General features: G+C 46.2%; 2 protein-coding genes across 3 annotated transcripts in view; both read right to left on the reverse strand.

Moving 5' to 3' along the window:
* Window positions 1-9688, reverse strand: part of kcnb1 (potassium voltage-gated channel, Shab-related subfamily, member 1) — an 83677-nt gene extending 73989 nt beyond the window's left edge. Inside the window, exons 1-2 of the mRNA XM_064965864.1 lie at window positions 9390-9688; window positions 6093-6751 (exon numbers count right to left, since the gene is read on the reverse strand). Coding sequence (XP_064821936.1) covers window positions 6093-6668 — 576 coding nt within the window. The 5' untranslated portion in view covers window positions 6669-6751; window positions 9390-9688. The remainder of the gene's footprint in view (window positions 1-6092; window positions 6752-9389) is intronic.
* A 354-nt stretch (window positions 9689-10042) lies between these two features.
* The window catches only part of ptgis (prostaglandin I2 (prostacyclin) synthase), a 22503-nt gene continuing 13285 nt past the window's right edge, over window positions 10043-19260 (reverse strand). For both annotated transcript variants that reach the window (XM_064965866.1, XM_064965867.1), the window contains exons 9-10: window positions 11776-11927; window positions 10043-10504 (exon numbers count right to left, since the gene is read on the reverse strand). In XM_064965866.1, the coding sequence (XP_064821938.1) occupies window positions 10354-10504; window positions 11776-11927 (303 nt within the window). In that variant the 3' untranslated portion in view covers window positions 10043-10353. The remainder of the gene's footprint in view (window positions 10505-11775; window positions 11928-19260) is intronic.

Here is a 19260-nt window from a genome sequence, read left to right on the forward strand (position 1 = left end):
CTCTCTACATTTTCCTCCTCTGTCTCTGCTGCTAAAGCCACTTTCTACCACTCTAAATTCCAAGCATCTGCCTCTAACCCTAGGAAGCTCTTTGCCACCTTCTCCTCCCTCCTGAATCCTCCTCCCCCTCCCCCCTCCTCCCTCTCTGCAGATGACTTCGTCAACCATTTTGAAAAGAAGGTCGACGACATCCGATCCTCGTTTGCTAAGTCAAACGACAACGCTGGTTCTGCTCACACTGCCCTACCCTGTGCTCTGACCTGTTTCTCCCCTCTCTCTCCAGATGAAATCTCGCTTCTTGTGACGGCCGGCCGCCCAACAACCTGCCCGCTTGACCCTATCCCCTCCTCTCTTCTCCAGAACATTTCCGGAGACCTTCTCCCTTACCTCACCTCGCTCATCAACTCATCCCTGACCGCTGGCTACGTCCCTTCCGTCTTCAAGAGAGCGAGAGTTGCACCCCTTCTGAAAAAACCTACACTCGATCCCTCCAATGTCAACAACTACAGACCAGTATCCCTTCTTTCTTTTCTCTCCAAAACTCTTGAACGTGCCGTCCTTGGCCAGCTCTCCCGCTATCTCTCTCAGAATGACCTTCTTGATCCAAATCAGTCAGGTTTCAAGACTAGTCATTCAACTGAGACTGCTCTTCTCTGTATCACGGAGGCGCTCCGCACTGCTAACGCTAACTCCCTCTCCTCTGCTCTCATCCTTCTAGACCTATCGGCTGCCTTCGATACTGTGAACCATCAGATCCTCCTCTCCACCCTCTCCGAGTTGGGCATCTCCCGGCGCGGCCCACGCTTGGATTGCGTCCTACCTGACAGGTCGCTCCTACCAGGTGGCGTGGCGAGAATCTGTCTCCTCACCACGCGCTCTCACCACTGGTGTCCCCCAGGGCTCTGTTCTAGGCCCTCTCCTATTCTCGCTATACACCAAGTCACTTGGCTCTGTCATAACCTCACATGGTCTCTCCTATCATTGCTATGCAGACGACACACAATTAATCTTCTCCTTTCCCCCTTCTGATGACCAGGTGGCGAATCGCATCTCTGCATGTCTGGCAGACATATCGGTGTGGATGACGGATCACCACCTCAAGCTGAACCTCGGCAAGACGGAGCTGCTCTTCCTCCCGGGGAAGGACTGCCCGTTCCATGATCTCGCCATCACGGTTGACAACTCCATTGTGTCCTCCTCCCAGAGCGCTAAGAACCTTGGCGTGATCCTGGACAACACCCTGTCGTTCTCAACCAACATCATGGCGGTGGCCCGTTCCTGTAGGTTCATGCTCTACAACATCCGCAGAGTACGACCCTGCCTCACACAGGAAGCGGCGCAGGTCCTAATCCAGGCACTTGTCATCTCCCGTCTGGATTACTGCAACTCGCTGTTGGCTGGGCTCCCTGCCTGTGCCATTAAACCCCTACAACTCATCCAGAACGCCGCAGCCCGTCTGGTGTTCAACCTTCCCAAGTTCTCTCACGTCACCCCGCTCCTCCGCTCTCTCCACTGGCTTCCAGTTGAAGCTCGCATCCGCTACAAGACCATGGTGCTTGCCTACGGAGCTGTGAGGGGAACGGCACCGCAGTACCTCCAGGCTCTGATCAGGCCCTACACCCAAACAAGGGCACTGCGTTCATCCACCTCTGGCCTGCTCACCTCCCTACCACTGAGGAAGTACAGTTCCCGCTCAGCCCAGTCAAAACTGTTCGCTGCTCTGGCCCCCCAATGGTGGAACAAACTCCCTCACGACGCCAGGACAGCAGAGTCAATCACCACCTTCCGGAGACACCTGAAACCCCACCTCTTCAAGGAATAGGATAAGTAATCCTTCTCACCCCCCCCCCCCTTAAATGATTTAGATGCACTATTGTAAAGTGGCTGTTCCACTGGATGTCAGAAGGTGAATTCACCAATTTGTAAGTCGCTCTGGATAAGAGCGTCTGCTAAATGACTTAAATGTAAATGTATGTAAATGTACAGCCTGCGCAAAAAAAAAAAAGAATAGCTCATGCCTTTCAAGCTACTTTTTTCAAATCATAATTTGAGTCGCATCATGCAGCCTTACAATGTATCAAAACATACAGTGGGGCAAAAAAGTATTTAGTCAGCCACCAATTGTGCAAGTTCTCCCACTTAAAAAGATGAGAGAGGCCTGTAAAAATAAATCCAGAAAATCACATTGTAGGATTTGTAATTAATTTATTTGCAAATTATGGTGGAAAATAAAGTATTTGGTCACCTACAAACAAGCAAGATTTCTGGCTCTCACAGACCTGTAACTCCTCTGTCCTCCACAATACACTTACCTTTATTACCTGTATTAATGGCACCTGTTTGAACTTGTTATCAATATAAAAGACACTTGTCCACAACCTTTAAACAGTCACACTCCAAACTCCACTATGGCCAAGACCAAAGAGCTGTCAAAGGACACCAGAAACAAAATTGTAGACCTGCACCAGGCTGGGAAGACTGAATCTGCAATAGGTAAGCAGCTTGGTTTGAAGAAATCAACCTATGGATCAATTATTAGGAAATGGAAGACATACAAGACCACTGATAATCTCCCTCGATCTGGGGCTCCACGCAAGATCTCACCCCGTGGGGTCAAAATGATCACAAGAACGGCGAGCAAAAATCCCAGAACTACACGAGGGGACCTAGTGAATGACCTGCAGAGAGCTGGGACCAAAGTAACAAAGCCTACCATCAGTAACACACTACGCCGCCAGGGACTCAAATCCTGCAGTGCCAGACGTGTCCCCCTGCTTAAGCCAGTACATGTCCAGGCCCGTCTGAAGATTGCTAGAGAGCATTTGAATGATCCAGAAGAAGATTGGGAGAATGTCATATGGTCAGATCAAACCAAAATAAAACTTGTTGGTAAAAACTCAACTCGTCATGTTTGGAGGACAAAGAATGCTGAGTTGCATCCAAAGAACACCATACCTACTGTGAAGCATGGGGGTGGAAACATCATGCTTTGGGGTTGTTTTTCTGCAAAGGGACCAGGACAACTGATCCGTGTAAAGGAAAGAATGAATGGGGCCATGTATCGTGAGATTTTGAGTGAAAACCTCCTTCCATCAGCAAGGGCATTGAAGATGAAACGTGGCTGGGTCTTTCAGCATGACAATGATCCCAAACACACCGCCCGGGCAGCGAAGGAGTGGCTTTGTGAGAAGCATTTCAAGGTCTTGGAGTGGCCTAGCCAGTCTCCAGATCTCAACCCCATAGAAAATCTTTGGAGGGAGTTGAAAGTCTGTGTTGCCCAGCAACAGCCCCAAAACATCACTGCTCTCGAGGAGATCTGCATGGAGGTTTGGGCTGAAATACCAGCAACAGTGTGTGAAAAGCTTGTGAAGACTTACAGAAAACATTTGACCTCTGTCATTGCCAACAAAGGGTATATAACAAAATATTGAGATAAACTTTTGTTATTGACCAAATACTTATTTTCCACCATAATTTGCAAATAAATTCATTAAAAATCCTACAATGTGATTTTCTGGATTTTTTTTCTCATTTTGTCTGTCATAGTTGAAGTGTACCTGTGATGAAAATTACAATCCTCTCTCATCTTTTTAAGTGGGAGAACTTGCACAATTGGTGACTGACTAAATATTTTTTACCCCACTGTATAGCCCAACGTTTGTAGAACAACTGAAGTTACACTAAATGAAGCATATAAGAATACCTATTTCTTTGTTAACAGCTAAACACAGAATAGCCGCATGTGCGCACTCCCTCAAATCGTTTGGAGAAAATATACTTTCTATTTTATTCAGCTTTGTTCAATTGTATTCTTTGTACTATAAAATAATGCCATATAATTCTAAGCAAATCGTGTCTGCTAAATGAACTAGTGTAGCCCACAGCCATTTGGCATACCCCGATCAGGACCTAACATAAGTATAACTCAGAGTACGCTATTCTGTTCTTCTGAAATAGACTTCATTATCTTCATATCTTCATAAAAAAAGAATTAAATATCATGTTTCTTTAATCCTGTCTAAAATAAGTAATGGGTTTATTGAAAAAGTGTAGGCTATATTACATGGATTTATTAGACTTTTTTAATGTAGATGTTCTGAAGGTCTGCATCAGTGGCTTGAATGAATCCAGGAGATGCTAAATGTGTTTATGTTATTTAGAGGTCAATTACAGTGAGACCGACAGTTATTTGCCTGACAATCACCAGCTGACAAAATTTTGTGACCGCCACAGGCCTAGTCATGTCCACAAAAACACGACAGGGAAGACTTTAGTATACCACACTCATGTCCGCAAAAACACGACAGTGAATACTATAGTATATAAATGTATATGGATTTGATCAATGACCATCTGTTGATGGGTTATTGTGTGTGTGTGGGTTTGTCTGTTCGTTCATTCGATGATCCCAATATTAGCCAAGGAGACTGGTGGGTACACAGGGACCCAGCTGAAGTCCTGCAGGGAGGCTTGGAGCTTAGGATGTTGGTAAGACTCAATTCAACACGCACCAGCTGTATTATCAATGCTTTTAGTAGTTTGGCTTTGTGGTTTTACATTGGCCTTATTAGCTAAATTAGGAATTTATAAACACTCCCACAATTATGTAGAGGCTGCTCTTTTTCCTGTCACACGCATTACAAGCCTACAGAGACGAGACTTTTAATGATTCCACTCGGAGGAGGGACATAAATGTACAGTGTGGCCAAACAGCTATCTGACCGGAAGCACTGCAGCCAGACATTACGACAAGACATTACCGTATGTTAATGGCTTGTTAACTACACGGTGACCGAGCAGACTAAACTCAACTCCACGATTTACGATGGAGTTGAGCAGCGACTAGTGTGTGCGGACTGGAGCCCCGACCTCACATAAAATCACACTGTCGGGGTAATTGCGTGCTGAAATCTGTAATTTTTGATAAAAAATTTTAATTTAATGTGACGCTCGAGCTACAGTCCGCCCACACTAGCGGGCTGCAAAGTGACCTTGCCTTGAGGGAAGCACTGGTGTAGGAAAAATCATTTGTCATATGATAGAGGCTTCAATAGTTCCAGTATCAATAACTTACAAGATATCAGTAACTTCAAATTTATATTTTTGTTTGGGACTTTGATCAGCCTGAAGTTTCAACATTGACTTATTCATTGAAGAGACGTGATTGAAGAGAGGCCAATTGCCAATATCAGAATAACTAAGACAGAACGGTATAATATCAACCCACCTACAGTGAGAGCCTGGATTTGTACAATCTTACAGTAGCACCACAACAAAACTTCAAGTTAACCTGATAAACATTGATTGTGCATCTCATTGATGCCTGTGTGAAGGAGCCATTTTGCTGACACACTGGACTTACTGATCTCATCTACTCCACAGCCTGATTGTAAAGAACTGGCAGCTCTCGCATATACAGTATCTCTCCACAGCCTGTGTGTGTGTGCGTGTGTGTGCGTGCGCGCGCGCGTGTGTGTGTGTGTGTGTGTGTGTAGTATCTCTCCACAGCCTGTTAAGTAATGACAGCTCTCACATACAGTACCATAGCTACTTCCTATAAAGCTTCAGAAGCTGTTATCAACTCTTGGTCTAATTCCATTTCCGAGAAGAGGCAAGAACAGCTACAGCTGAACAACAAAGCATTGTGTGCTCTCTCTCTCTCTCTCTCTCTCTCTCTCTCTGAGCAGTGTAAACATATGGATGTGATCTGGCTCTAGCTGACCCATCCTGACATTGCCTTAGAGGAAGAAGTAATGAGCAGTACTGGCTGAGCTCATCCATTCCACACCTGATCACATAACTACTGGGGCTCACGGTTGGGATTATGTTGAGATAACAACACAGCAAAGGAACAGTGATTGTATTTCAGCAGGCCCTAATATAACTTAACCCATCGTGATCATACAGAATCTATGACTGTTATGCTGAATTCTGATCGAATCATTGATCTACTGGTAGTCGCACATGTTGCATTCATCAAATCACTCTCTCTCTCTCTCTCTCTATGCATATTTATAAATTCTGAAAAAAAAGTCATCATTAACAAGTTAAATGAATTCTGTCCACATATGACATTTGGAATGAAAGGTTACCTTGGCTGCGACGGACGAACTAGGCTTTTCTAAAAGGTCCCAGAGTTTCTTTCGTTTGTCGGCACAACATGTGTTGTCGAATTCTTCTCCCTCTCTGTCGTTCAAGGTGTCTTGCTCTCTTTTGAGCTCCTCGTTCATCTGTTCTTTCTTCTGGTGGTACCTGGCCTGGCAGCAGGACTCCAGGTAGATCTCATCTATGCCCCAGTAGTCCAGCTCCTGACTGAACGACAGGGCGCACATCTCCTCCATCATGTGGAGCTTACCGGTCCGGTAGAAGTTCAGAATGGACGTGAACGCCCCCGGGTGCCTGTCGAAAAAGTACTCGTTCTCGTCCAAGTTGTAGTCGTCACATACCTCCATGAGCGAGTCGTGGGTGTTGCAGTCTCGTAGTTTCCCTAACCGGGTGCGCGGTAACCTATCCAACGTTCTCCAGAGGACCTCGTGTGGAAGACCCCCAACGTTGAGCCGTACTCGGCGGTAACATGACTTGCTGCGGATGATGTCCACCGGTTCCGGGGGGAGAGATGCGGTCGACCGCGAGCCAGTCTTAGTCAACCCCATTGAGGATTTCTCCATTTTCAACTGTCAAGAGTTCCACCGAGTTCAACAGGCAAGATCCAGGCGGGGGTAAGTTACGGACTACATTTACGCTTGTGAATCTGGGAGGGGGGGGGGAGTAGAGAAGGAGAGGGGTAAAAGAGAGGAAAATAGGAATAATGTTAATGACAAGAGTCTTAAATGGAGCCAGTAGCCCAGGCATTCACAATGACCTAATCAGAACATTCCTCGAGCCATGCCACAGACTCATCGCCTACTCAGAGGAGTGAATACAAAGATGATGGTAAACTCTTTTTTTGGGGGGGGGGGGGGGGGTTCTAAATAGAACCTCTTGGTTCTTTGGACGAGATTAAAGAATCCTTTACTAAAAAAAGTTCTAAACATACACCCAGTAAAGGCAAAGGGGAGAGCAGGGGGAGATTACATTAGTATTTTGCAATATTTTTTGCAGAGTTCGGAGTGGCAAACAGCAAGGTTCATACAAATCATGTGAACAATTCCACGTTACATTTTTTTGGTGCAATAGTCACATGTGATTGTCGGACTCGTGTGAACAAATCACACGAAAAATGTCAGAGGATAATAAAAAAAACTATAATCACGTGAAATTTTCACAAGTCAGACATGAGGTTGTTGGACACCTGCATGACGTTTCACATGACTTTTTCCCGTGAATAAATCACACGTGAAAAATATAACTTGGGAAAAACAGACAGGTGAGTCAGATACGTTGTTTTCGTATTTTTCACTTGTTCATTTTTCTCAGCACTCAGACACATGTGGTTTCCCAACATTCCACATGTGATATTATACATTCCACATGTGATATTATACATTCCACATGTGATATTATACATTCCACATGTGATATTATACATTTCACGTGTGATATTATACATTTCACGTGTGTTTTTGTAACTTCTCCCACGGAAGAAGCCGACATCTTGACCATTCAACCAAGAGGCTACTGCAACATATTAACACCACCTTTTCACATGTGAGCAGAACACTATTTCACCATCACATGTGAAATTGCGATTCCAGATGTTAAAATTGTATTTTCACATATGTTTCTTTTCACATGTGAAATTGCAATTACAGGTGTGAAAGTGAAAGTTTCTCATGTGATTTTTTACACGTGAAACAGCAATATTTCACATGTGCAACTGCAATTTATATGTGAGGTAAAAACACGTTTTAATTCACACTGAAAAAGTGGTGTTAACATGTGAACTCTAAATGTAATACATGTGAAAATGTGGTTTCATGTGTGAAATTTAAGCTCAACACATTTTACGTTGTTATATTGTTGTAAGGGTAGCTAGACAGGAAAAAGTTACTTTAATCAACCACTTTACAAGCTAGTTAACTAACTAACATTAAAGAAATGTAACCTTTTTTTCTAAGAGCGTAATCTGCTCTGAGATCGAGGGTGCTGTCCTGTCCACGAATCCATTCTGAATAATGGGTCGGGACTCGGCAACAGCTCAGGTGAGCGCTGTCCACTCTGCACTGGTACTGAAACGACCGCGGGCGCTTTTCACTCGACTGTGAACTGAACTCGGGCGAGTTCCCTTGGGCAGGAAAGCATGCTTCGAAATATTTAATGCTGTTCAAATTGCTGTATAACACCTAGCAAAGCAGGTCATAAGTGATAGAGCCATCATGACACCCGAACGCTGCACTCAAGTAAACCCATTTTACCGTGAATAAATAATGAACTAGAGACGTTTGCGACTGAGGAGGCCATTTTAAAACATTCTGAAGAAATGAATACATAAGGCTTATGTCACAACCATAAAGCTACTGATGCAGTACTTTCATTTATCCGGTGTTGTACCTGGTGTCTCTCTACAACTCAGACCAATGCGTTTTCTCTCACCGTTCAAGATGAGTTCCCAAATCAGAACAAACCATCACCACCCATCCTTCTCTTACAGTACCCTATGGAACGCTTTGGACGATCACCGGTCCATACAGCAGCAGGTGAAGGATCCTCCACAGTGTCAGTTGAATATTAATGTTGCAGCATGCTCTGTCCCGCCCTCATTGATGAACCAGTTGCATGCATTTGCATTCAAAATAAGCTTTCAAAATCAAAGTAGCAATCCGTCTTGATTATATAAACATTTTGTATTTTCCATTCCTGACAATCAAATACTGTTGTGTCAACCAAGTTACAAAACTTACTTTCTCTCTACAGTATACGGTATAGCCTTGAGCTAAATTGCTGTGGTGGGCCAAATATGAAATAATAACTTGATATCGTTTTCTCCGTGGCCATTTTTTTTGTCAATGAAGTCAATATTGTGGATTAATCAACCGTTATTAGAAACCGAAATAACACCATTTATCTGCCACGGTCTATCGACCTGGCTATGTTACGGTTGTACAGGCTGCAAAACGTCCGAACGCACATCTTCAAAAAGCTGGAATTTTAATGTCAATGTAGCAACCTACCAACTCCCCTGCGATCCCCCGTGCTATGAACCACAATTCGTCAATGTTGTTTTGCATTATTTTTTTCTCTCACATTTAAGAGGTTTAATAATTGTTGCTCATTTGTCATGCTGTGTGTAAATGTCAATTCATGTAGAGCAGGCCTATATGACTGTATTAAAAACAATGATATTAAATAAATAACAACAGCAATTTAACTATCTAGCAATACTTGCTTTATAAAAGAGACCAACAAATATAACCTGTTATTTGACTATTCGGAACAAGCCTCCCACATACCTTAACTTCAGGCTGGCTCATCCGACGGCAGAGAGAGGCAGATATGAAAACATTCAATCGAAGAGGAAAAAGGAGGAAACGTCATTGGTTTATTAGCCTATTCCTGGGAACGGTTTCTGACCCATTCGGTTTCAAGCGGTGTTGCCTCGGTGGCACGTTGGATCTCCTCCGCCTTGGACATGGTTAGATAAGGGATCCCATACACTGATTTAGTCCGTCTACCATGTTACCCGCCCACTTTACTGGAAATAATCAACAATTATGTATATTCTGAATGCACACGGTTTTCTGCTCCGGGGTCTTCCCCCGTCCGCTGCCTGTGAGAAAGGCGGCGCGACTGGTAGCTGCGCAGGTGGATCCGTAGCGCGGCAGGCAGCTTCATCGCCCGACTTCACATTGAGGCGTTTAACCCTTACATTACAGAACTAAGGACCTGCAATCTTATTCGCCACATGGAGTACTAATTCCCTCCCAATTCATCCAGACAGATATAATGTAACTGCACTGAATTATATCATCTAACGCCCCCTCATTCTCGTCGTGATTCAAAGCCTATTTGTTGTAATGTGTGCACTTCGCCATATGGGTGAGGTTATGATGATGTGCAGTTCATTCAAGGCATTTGGTCTTGAGAGACAAGCAACACAAGCAAATAATTCAGATACATTATTTATTATTCAGAGATATACAGTACAAGTGATATAGCTTGAATGTAAAAACAACATTGAAAAAAAACTATAAATAAAAACATGAAACTGATTTGTATTGAGTGCAGTCGGTATCAGGAGGATGTAGGAGGAAGTCATGTCCTAGCCTGGTCCCATATTTGGATGGGCTGTCTTGCCAACTCCTAATGTCATTGTCATGCCAAACATGGCTATACAGCACAAACAGATCTGGGACCAGGCTAATCATGTCCTAGTTCTAGTGCAGGATGCAGGAGTCAGAGGTTAGGGGTCGTGTCCTACTGCAGAGTCTTGAGTCTGTAGCGGACCTCCAGGTCTCCGTCGGGCTGGAGCATCCCGAAACCATAGCGACCGGGATTGACCGGAGGGACGATGGCGGTTGGGTCACACAGCTCCAGGTCCAGCCGGGAGAGGACCATGAACACAAACCTGAGAATCACATAGAAGGAGAGTAAGGTTAATTAAGTCAATCCTCTTGGCCCCCATTGGGAGTATAGGACGTCTAGCATGGCTCTGGAGGCACGAAGAACACAACCTAGCAGAAGAATAATTACAGGCGACCTCATGTTATATAACTGTCTGTAACAATATCAATCACCCAGCATGCATTGAAAGGGTTAAAGAATAATGTACACAATGCCTGCAGAAATAAATCTGGATGTAGTCGGCCATGTAATACACTATTTGCATATCACACATGGTAAAGCCTAGAGGTTGCGAGCACATACTGTATGTGCACAGCTGTTCTACCGTCTTCCCATATTATCATCTGCCCTCTTACTCTCGCTGTGGATAACTAGGACCTTACCTTTGAACTACTGATATCTGGCACAGAAAGACACCGACATCAGCACTTTGTGATTTTCTTCAAGGACCCTCCTCTACCCCTCTACAACTGTACATACAGTACATACCAGATGAGGCTAGTGTTAACCTAGTCAAGGGCTTTATGATCAGTTGACGACTGGAATCAAGTGTGCTAGCTCTAGAACAGTTCAAATACATGGCATGGCTGGGCGCCCCCGAGGCAAGGTTTGAAATCCACTGCCTTAGGCTATGTTTGTAGCGTGTAGTATATCATATGAAACAACTAAGAAAATCCCCTTCTCAGATCAGCCCTTTATCTATATTGATCGTTCTGTCTGCTTAGCTGTTCTGATGTATAGAATCTCTATTGAGTTAAAATGTTGGCTTGAATTATTGAAATGGCCGTTAACGACTGTGTGTGTGTGTGTGCTACAGTAATGGTATTGTGTCTCAGAGGACAGGCTCATTGTAATGGCTGGAATGGAATCAATGGAACGGAGTCCAACAGGGGTTTCCATGTGTTTGATGTGTTTGGTACCATTCCATTGATTGCATTCTAGCCACGGCAATAAGCCCATCCTCCTATAGCTCCTCCCACCCGGGGATGTTTGAAAGCAACTGGCCTTAGGCAGCGATCTTCAGGTGATTGTAAATGCCTCACGAATCATTAATACCTTGCTAATGAACTGATTCATTGGGGGAAACGATGTATGAACAACGTGGGGTGGTTTAGATATACTTAGGTGAGAGGTAGCCTAATTGTACTGTCTTGACAACTCCTATGGTCATTGTCACGGGACAATAACAACAGAAGTTGGCAAGACAACACAAACAGAAGTTGGACCAGGCTATGTGTGAGGGAGATCAGGTGGAGAAAGTCATATCACACTCACTGTTTGATGCCACTGACTGCAAAGTGTCTCCCTACACACATGTTGTTGCCTGCACCCCATGGCATGGTGTAATACTTTAGTCTCTCCCCGCCCTTATAGAACTTCTTCCTCTCTGTCCCGTCTGCATTCAGGAAGCGGTCATATTGAAATGTCTGTAAAGCAGAGAAGAAGAAAAAACCCACGTGATTGTGATAGATGGATGCCACAGTACATTAAGTAGCTCCAGTGATGCTGCATGCAAACACACACACACACACACACACACACACACACACACACACACACACACACACACACACACACACACACACACACACACACACACACACACACACACACACACACACACACACACACACACACACACACACACACACACAAATTACAGCCTTTAACCAGCTAATCCCCATCGGATCTCCTTTCTTAGCCCTTTAACCTTTCCACCATGTAATCCTGGCGCCATTTAAACACTGCGTAGTACAACACTGTGTATGAGACACGCACTCACACCAGATGAGGCTGGTGGAAGGAGCTATAGAAGGACGGGCTCTTTGTAATGGCTGGAATGGATTAAATGGAACAGTATCAAACACATACGGAAACCACATTTGACTCTGTTCTGTCGATTCCATTCCAGCCATTACATTACAATGAGCCCTCCTATAGCGTCATTCTTTTCAAATCATTCTATTAGAGTCGTTCTATTAGAGTCGTTCTATTAGAGTCGTTCTATTAGAGTCGTTGTATTAGAGTCATTGTATTAGAGTCATTGTATTAGAGTCATTGTATTAGAGTCATTGTATTAGCTCAGCAGACAAAGCCTGATTCAGTAGTACTATACTCAGTACTATACTCAGTACTCAGTACTATACTCAGTACTCAGTACTATACTCCGAAACACTTTCCCCCTCACCATGTTTGAGTATTTTTTATTAATATTTTTTTATTTAACAAGGCAAGTCAGTTAAGAAAAACATATTATTTTCCAATGACATTATTGACTTTAGTAATTCAACAGATTGCTGTAATGTATTGCATTGAGTGGTTGTTTCAAGTTTTAATGTCACATGCACAGGTACATTGAAATGCCTGTCTTGCAAGCTCCGAACTCAACAATGCAGTAATCAATATCAATATCTAGTTTCCATCCACTTGTCGACAGATTTTAATGCCAAGGATCATTTAGCTATTTGATAAGGAATTTGGAAAGATAAAAAAATATATAAAACAACTTTTGTCCCATACAAACACATTGAATAACATATTCATCACATGGAACAATAGATAGCCCCAAAAAAACGATCTAAAGGAAGTTTGTTCTGAAGTGTCTGTCCTATACAGTGCATTCAGAAAGTATTCAAACCCCTTGACTTTTTCCACATTTTATTACATTACAGCCTTATTGTAAAATTGATTAAATTAAATGTTTTCCACATCAATCGACACAGAATACCCCATAATGACAAAGCGAAAACAGCTTTTTTAGAAATGTTTGCAAATGTATTAAAGATTAAAATAAACAGAAATAACTTGTTTACATATGTATTCAGACCCTTTGCGTTGAGAATCGAAATTGAGCTCATTTACATCCTGTTTCCATGGATCATCCTTGAGATGTTTCTACAACCTGATTGGAGTCCACCTGTGGTAAATTCAATTGATTGGACATGATTTGGAAAGGCACACACCTGTCTATATAAGGTCCCACAGTTGACAGTGCATGTCAGTGCAAAAACCAAGTCATGAGGTCGAATGAATTGTCCGTAGGCTCCGAGACAGGATTGTGTCTAGGCACAGATCTATGGAAGGGTACCAAAACATTTCTGCAGAATTGAAAGTCCCTAGGAACACAGTGATCTCCATCATTCTTACATGGAAGAAGTTTGGAACTACCAAGACCATTCCTAGAGCTAGGGAAGGGCCTTGGTCAGGGAGGTGACCAAGAACCCGATGGTCACTCTGACATAGCTTCAGAGTTCCTCTGTGGAGATGGAAGAACCTTCCAGAAGGACAACCATCTCTGCAGTACTCCACCAATCAGGCCTTTATTGTCATGTCTTATTATGTCTGTTCCTGTCCTTTCTCTTCACTCTGTCTCTCTCTGCTGGTCTTATTAGGTTACCTTCTCTTTCTCTCCTTCTCCAGCTGTTCCTCATCTCCCCTAACTAGCTCGTTCACCCTTTCCCCACCTGTTCCCTTTTTCCCTCTGATTAGGTCTCTATTTCTCTCTCTGTTCCTGCTACTTTCGGTGTCAGATTCTCGTTTGTGTTTCTCATGCCAGAAGCAAGCTATCATCTCGTTTGCTTCCTCCTAGTCCTATCCTGTCGGAGTCTGCCTGGCAGGTGCATCCTGTACACTTCTAACTGTCTTTCGTTTGCACTGTGTCCAGTTCATCATATGCTACGTGTGATCAGGTACCACCGTTCCTCTGTGACCCGCACCGACCCAGAGCGACCTGCAGCCTGTCGCCGCTACCCAGCTATTCATCAGAGGGACTTTATGTTTCATTTGTCGCCCTCTCTGCGGGTAGTCCATTGTGCCATTGACAACGTCGGAAGAGGATCTATGCCATTCCTGTTTTCTCATTAAAAGAACTCTGTTTCTGTTAAACCGCTTTTGGGTCTTCACTCAAGTGCATAACAGAAGAATCTGACCACAAATGGACCCAGCGGCTCCGGACCCTTTTCACTCCGCCGTCGAGATCCAGGGAGCGATGCTAGGCAGACACGAGGAGGAATTGTCTGCTGCTCGACAGGCCGTTGAAACCCTGGCCGCCCAAGTCTCCGACCTCACAAGACAGGTTCACCAACTCCACCTCGATCCACCGCCCACTTCCAGGGTTTCCGAGTCTCCGGAGCCCAGGATCAATAACCCGCCGTGTTACTCTGGGGAGCCCACTGAATGCCGCTCATTCCTCACTCAGTGTGATGTGGTGTTTTCTCTCCAGCCCAACACTTACTCCAGGAGCACAGCTCGCATCGCCTACGTCATTTCTCTCCTTACCGGACGGGCGCGTGAGTGGGGCACGGCAATCTGGGAGGCGAGGGCTGAGTGTATTAACCAGTATCAGGACTTTAAGGAGGAGATGATACGGGTTTTTGACCGTTCTGTTTTTGGGGAAGAGGCTTCCAGGGTCCTGTCTTCCCTATGTCAGGGGAATCGATCCATAACGGATTATTCTATTGAGTTTCGCACTCTCGCTGCCTCTAGTGACTGGAACGAGCCGGCTTTGCTCGCTCGTTTTCTGGAGGGTCTCCTCGCCGAGGTTAAGGATGAGATTCTCTCCCGGGAGGTTCCTTCCAGCATGGACTCCTTAATAGAACTCGCTATTCGCATAGAGCGACGGTTTGATCTTCGTCGCCGAGCTCGTGGAAAGGAGCTCGCGTTCTCCGTTGCCCCCCTCTCCGCATCACTGCCACCTGCCGCATCACTGCCACCCTCCTCCGCCGGCTCGGGTTCTGAGCCTATGCAGCTGGGGGGTATCCGCATCTCGGCCAAGGAGAAGGAACGGAGAATCACCAACCGCCTCTGTCTCTACTGCGGCTCCGCTGGTCATTTTGTCACCTCATGCCCAGTAAAAGCCAGAGCTCATCAGTAAGAGGAGGGCTACTGGTGAGCGCAACTACTCAGGTCTCTCCTTCAAGATCCTGCACTACCTTTCCGGTCAATCTCCGCTGGACCGGTTCATCTGCTTCCTGCAGTGCCTTGATAGACTCTGGGGCGGAGGGCTGTTTTTTGGACGAGACCTGGGCTCGGGAACATGACATTCCTCTCAGACAGTTAAGGGATCCCACGGCCTTGTTCGCTTTAGATGGTAGTTCTCTCCCCAAGATTCAGCGTGAAACGCTGCCTTTAACCCTCACTGTCTCTGGTAATCATAGTGAAACCATTTCTTTTTTAATTTTTCGTTCACCTTTTACACCTGTTGTTTTGGGCCATCCCTGGCTAGTTCGCCATAACCCTTCTATTAATTGGTCTAGTAATACTATCCTATCCTGGAATGTCTCTTGTCATGTGACCTGTTTAATGTCTGCTATCCCTCCTGTTTCCTCTGTCTCTTCTTCACAGGAGGAGCCTGGTGATTTGACAGGGGTGCCGGAGGAGTATCACGATCTGCGCACGGTGTTCAGTCGTTCCAAGGCCACTTCTCTTCCTCCACACCGGTCGTATGACTGTAGTATTGATCTCCTTCCGGGAACTACTCCCCCCCGGGGTAGATTATACTCTCTGTCGGCTCCCGAACGTAAGGCTCTCGAGGATTATTTGTCTGTATCGCTCGACGCCGGTACCACAGTCTCCTCCTCCTCTCCCGCCGGAGCGGGGTTTTTTTTGTTCAGAAGAAGGACGGGTCCCTGCGCCCATGCGTGGATTATCGAGGGCTGAATGACATAACAGTTAAGAATCGTTATCCGCTTCCTCTTATGTCTTCAGCCTTCGAGATCCTGCAGGGAGCCAGGTTTTTCACCAAATTGGACCTTCGTAACGCCTACCATCTCGTGCGCATCAGGGAGGGGACGAGTGGAAGACGGCGTTTAACACTCCGTTAGGGCACTTTGAATACCGGGTTCTTCCTTTCGGCCTCGTTAACGCTCCAGCTGTCTTTCAGGCACTAGTTAACGACGTCCTGAGAGACATGCTGAACATTTTTGTTTTCGTTTACATGGACGATATCCTGATTTTTTCACCGTCTCTCCCGATTCATGTTCAGCACGTTCGACGCGTCCTCCAGCGCCTTTTAGAGAACTGTCTTTATGTGAAGGCTGAGAAGTGCACTTTTCATGCCTCCTCTGTCCCTTTTCTCGGTTCCATTATTTCCGCTGAGGGCATTAAGATGGATCCCGCTAAGGTCCAGGCTGTCATTGATTGGCCCGTTCCTAAGTCACGCGTCGAGCTGCAGCGCTTTCTTGGCTTCGCAAATTTCTATCGTCGTTTCATCCGTAATTTCGGTCAGGTGGCAGCTCCCCTCACAGCCCTTACTTCTGTTAAGACGTGCTTTAAGTGGTCCGTTTCCGCCCAGGGAGCTTTTGATCTTCTCAAGAATCGTTTTACATCCGCACCTATTCTTGTTACACCTGACATCTCTAGACAGTTCGTTGTTGAGGTTGACGCGTCAGAGGTGGGCGTGGGAGCCATTCTTTCTCAGCGCTCCCTCTCTGACGGCAAGGTCCATCCTTGCGCATTTTTTTCTCATCGCTTATCGCCGTCGGAACGTAACTATGATGTTGGTAATCGCAAACTGCTCGCCATCCGCTTAGCCCTAGGCGAATGGCGACAGTGGTTGGAGGGGGCGACCGTTCCTTTTGTCGTTTGGACTGACCATAGGAACCTTGAGTACATCCGTTCAGCCAAACGACTTAATGCGCGTCAGGCTCGTTGGGCTCTGTTTTTCGCTCGTTTCGAGTTCGTTATTTCTTATCGTCCGGGCTCAAAGAACACCAAGCCTGATGCTTTATCTCGTCTCTTCAGTTCTTCTGAGGTCTCCACCGACCCCGAGGGGATTCTCCCTGAGGGGCGTGTTGTCGGGTTGACTGTATGGGGAATTGAGAGGCAGGTAAAGCAAGCACTCACTCACACTCCGTTGCCGCGAGCTTGTCCTAGGAACCTTCTGTTCGTTCCCGTTCCTACTCGTCTGGCCGTTCTTCAGTGGGCCCACTCTGCCAAGTTAGCCAGGCACCCCGGCGTTCGGGGTACGCTCGCTTCTATTCGCCAGCGTTTCTGGTGGCCCACTCGGGAACGTGACACGCGTCGATTTGTCGCTGCTTGTTCGGTCTGCGCGCAGACTAAATCCGGAAACTCTCCTCCTGCCGGCCGTCTCAGACCGCTTCCCATTCCCTCTCGACCGTGGTCTCACATCGCCTTAGATTTTATCACCGGACTGCCTTCGTCAGCGGGGAAGACAGTTATTCTTACGGTTGTCGATAGGTTCTCTAAGGCGGCTCATTTTATTCCTCTCGCTAAGCTCCCTTCTGCTAAGGAGACGGCTCAGATCATTATCGAGAATGTTTTCCGAATTCATGGCCTTCCGTCAGACGTCGTTTCGGACAGAGGCCCGCAGTTCACGTCTCAATTTTGGAGGGAGTTTTGCCGTTTGATTGGGGCTTCCGTCAGTCTCTCGTCCGGCTTCCATCCCCAGTCTAACGGTCAAGCCGAACGGGCCAATCAAACTGTTGGTCGCATCTTACGCAGTCTTTCTTTTCGTAACCCTGCGTCTTGGTCAGAACAGCTCCCCTGGGCAGAGTACGCCCACAACTCGCTTCCTTCGTCTGCGACCGGTCTATCTCCTTTTCAGAGTAGCCTCGGGTACCAACCTCCGCTGTTCTCATCTCAGCTCGCCGAGTCCTGCGTCCCCTCCGCTCAGGCTTTTGTCCAGCGTTGTGAGCGCACCTGGAAGGGGGTCAGGTCGGCACTTTGCCGTTATAGGGCGCAGACTGTGAGGGCCGCTAATAAGCGTAGAACCAAGAGTCCTAGATATTGTTGCGGTCAGAGAGTATGGCTCTCCACTCAGAACCTTCCCCTTAAGACAGCTTCTCGCAAGTTGACCCCGCGGTTCATTGGTCCGTTCCGTATTTCTCAAGTCATTAATCCTGTCGCAGTGCGACTTCTTCTCCCGCGATATCTTCGTCGCGTTCACCCGGTCTTCCATGTCTCCTGTGTTAAGCCCGTTCTTTGCGCCCCCGCTCGTCCCTCCCCCCCCCATCCTTGTCGAGGGCGCACCTATCTACAGGGTTCGTAAGATTTTGGACATGCGTCCTCGGGGCCGTGGTCATCAGTACCTAGTGGATTGGGAGGGGTACGGTCCTGAGGAGAGGAGCTGGGTTCCCTCTCGGGACGTGCTGGACCGTTCGCTGATCGATGATTTCCTCCCGTTGCCGCCAGGTTTCCTCCTCGAGTGCACCAGGAGGCGCTCGGTGAGTGGGGGGGGGGGTACTGTCATGTCTTATTATGTCTGTTCCTGTCCTTTCTCTTCACTCTGTCTCTCTCTGCTGGTCTTATTAGGTTACCTTCTCTTTCTCTCCTTCTCCAGCTGTTCCTCATCTCCCCTAACTAGCTCGTTCACCCTTTCCCCACCTGTTCCCTTTTTTCCCTCTGATTAGGTCTCTATTTCTCTCTCTGTTCCTGCTACTTTCGGTGTCAGATTCTCGTTTGTGTTTCTCATGCAAGAAGCAAGCTATCGTCTCGTTTGCTTCCTCCTAGTCCTATCCTGTCGGAGTCTGCCTGGCAGGTGCATCCTGTACACTTCTAACTGTCTTTCGTTTGCACTGTGTCCAGTTCATCATATGCTACGTGTGATCAGGTACCACCGTTCCTCTGTGACCCGCACCAACCCAGAGCGACCTGCAGCCTGTCGCCGCTACCCAGCTATTCATCAGAGGGACTTTATGTTTCATTTGTCGCCCTCTCTGCGGGTAGTCTATTGTGCCATTGACAACGTCGGAAGAGGATCTATGCCATTCCTGTTTTCTCATTAAAAGAACTCTGTTTCTT

The sequence above is a fragment of the Oncorhynchus masou genome, chromosome 5 (genome assembly GCF_036934945.1).
Source record: "Oncorhynchus masou masou isolate Uvic2021 chromosome 5, UVic_Omas_1.1, whole genome shotgun sequence".
NCBI classification, from domain to species: domain Eukaryota; kingdom Metazoa; phylum Chordata; class Actinopteri; order Salmoniformes; family Salmonidae; genus Oncorhynchus; species Oncorhynchus masou.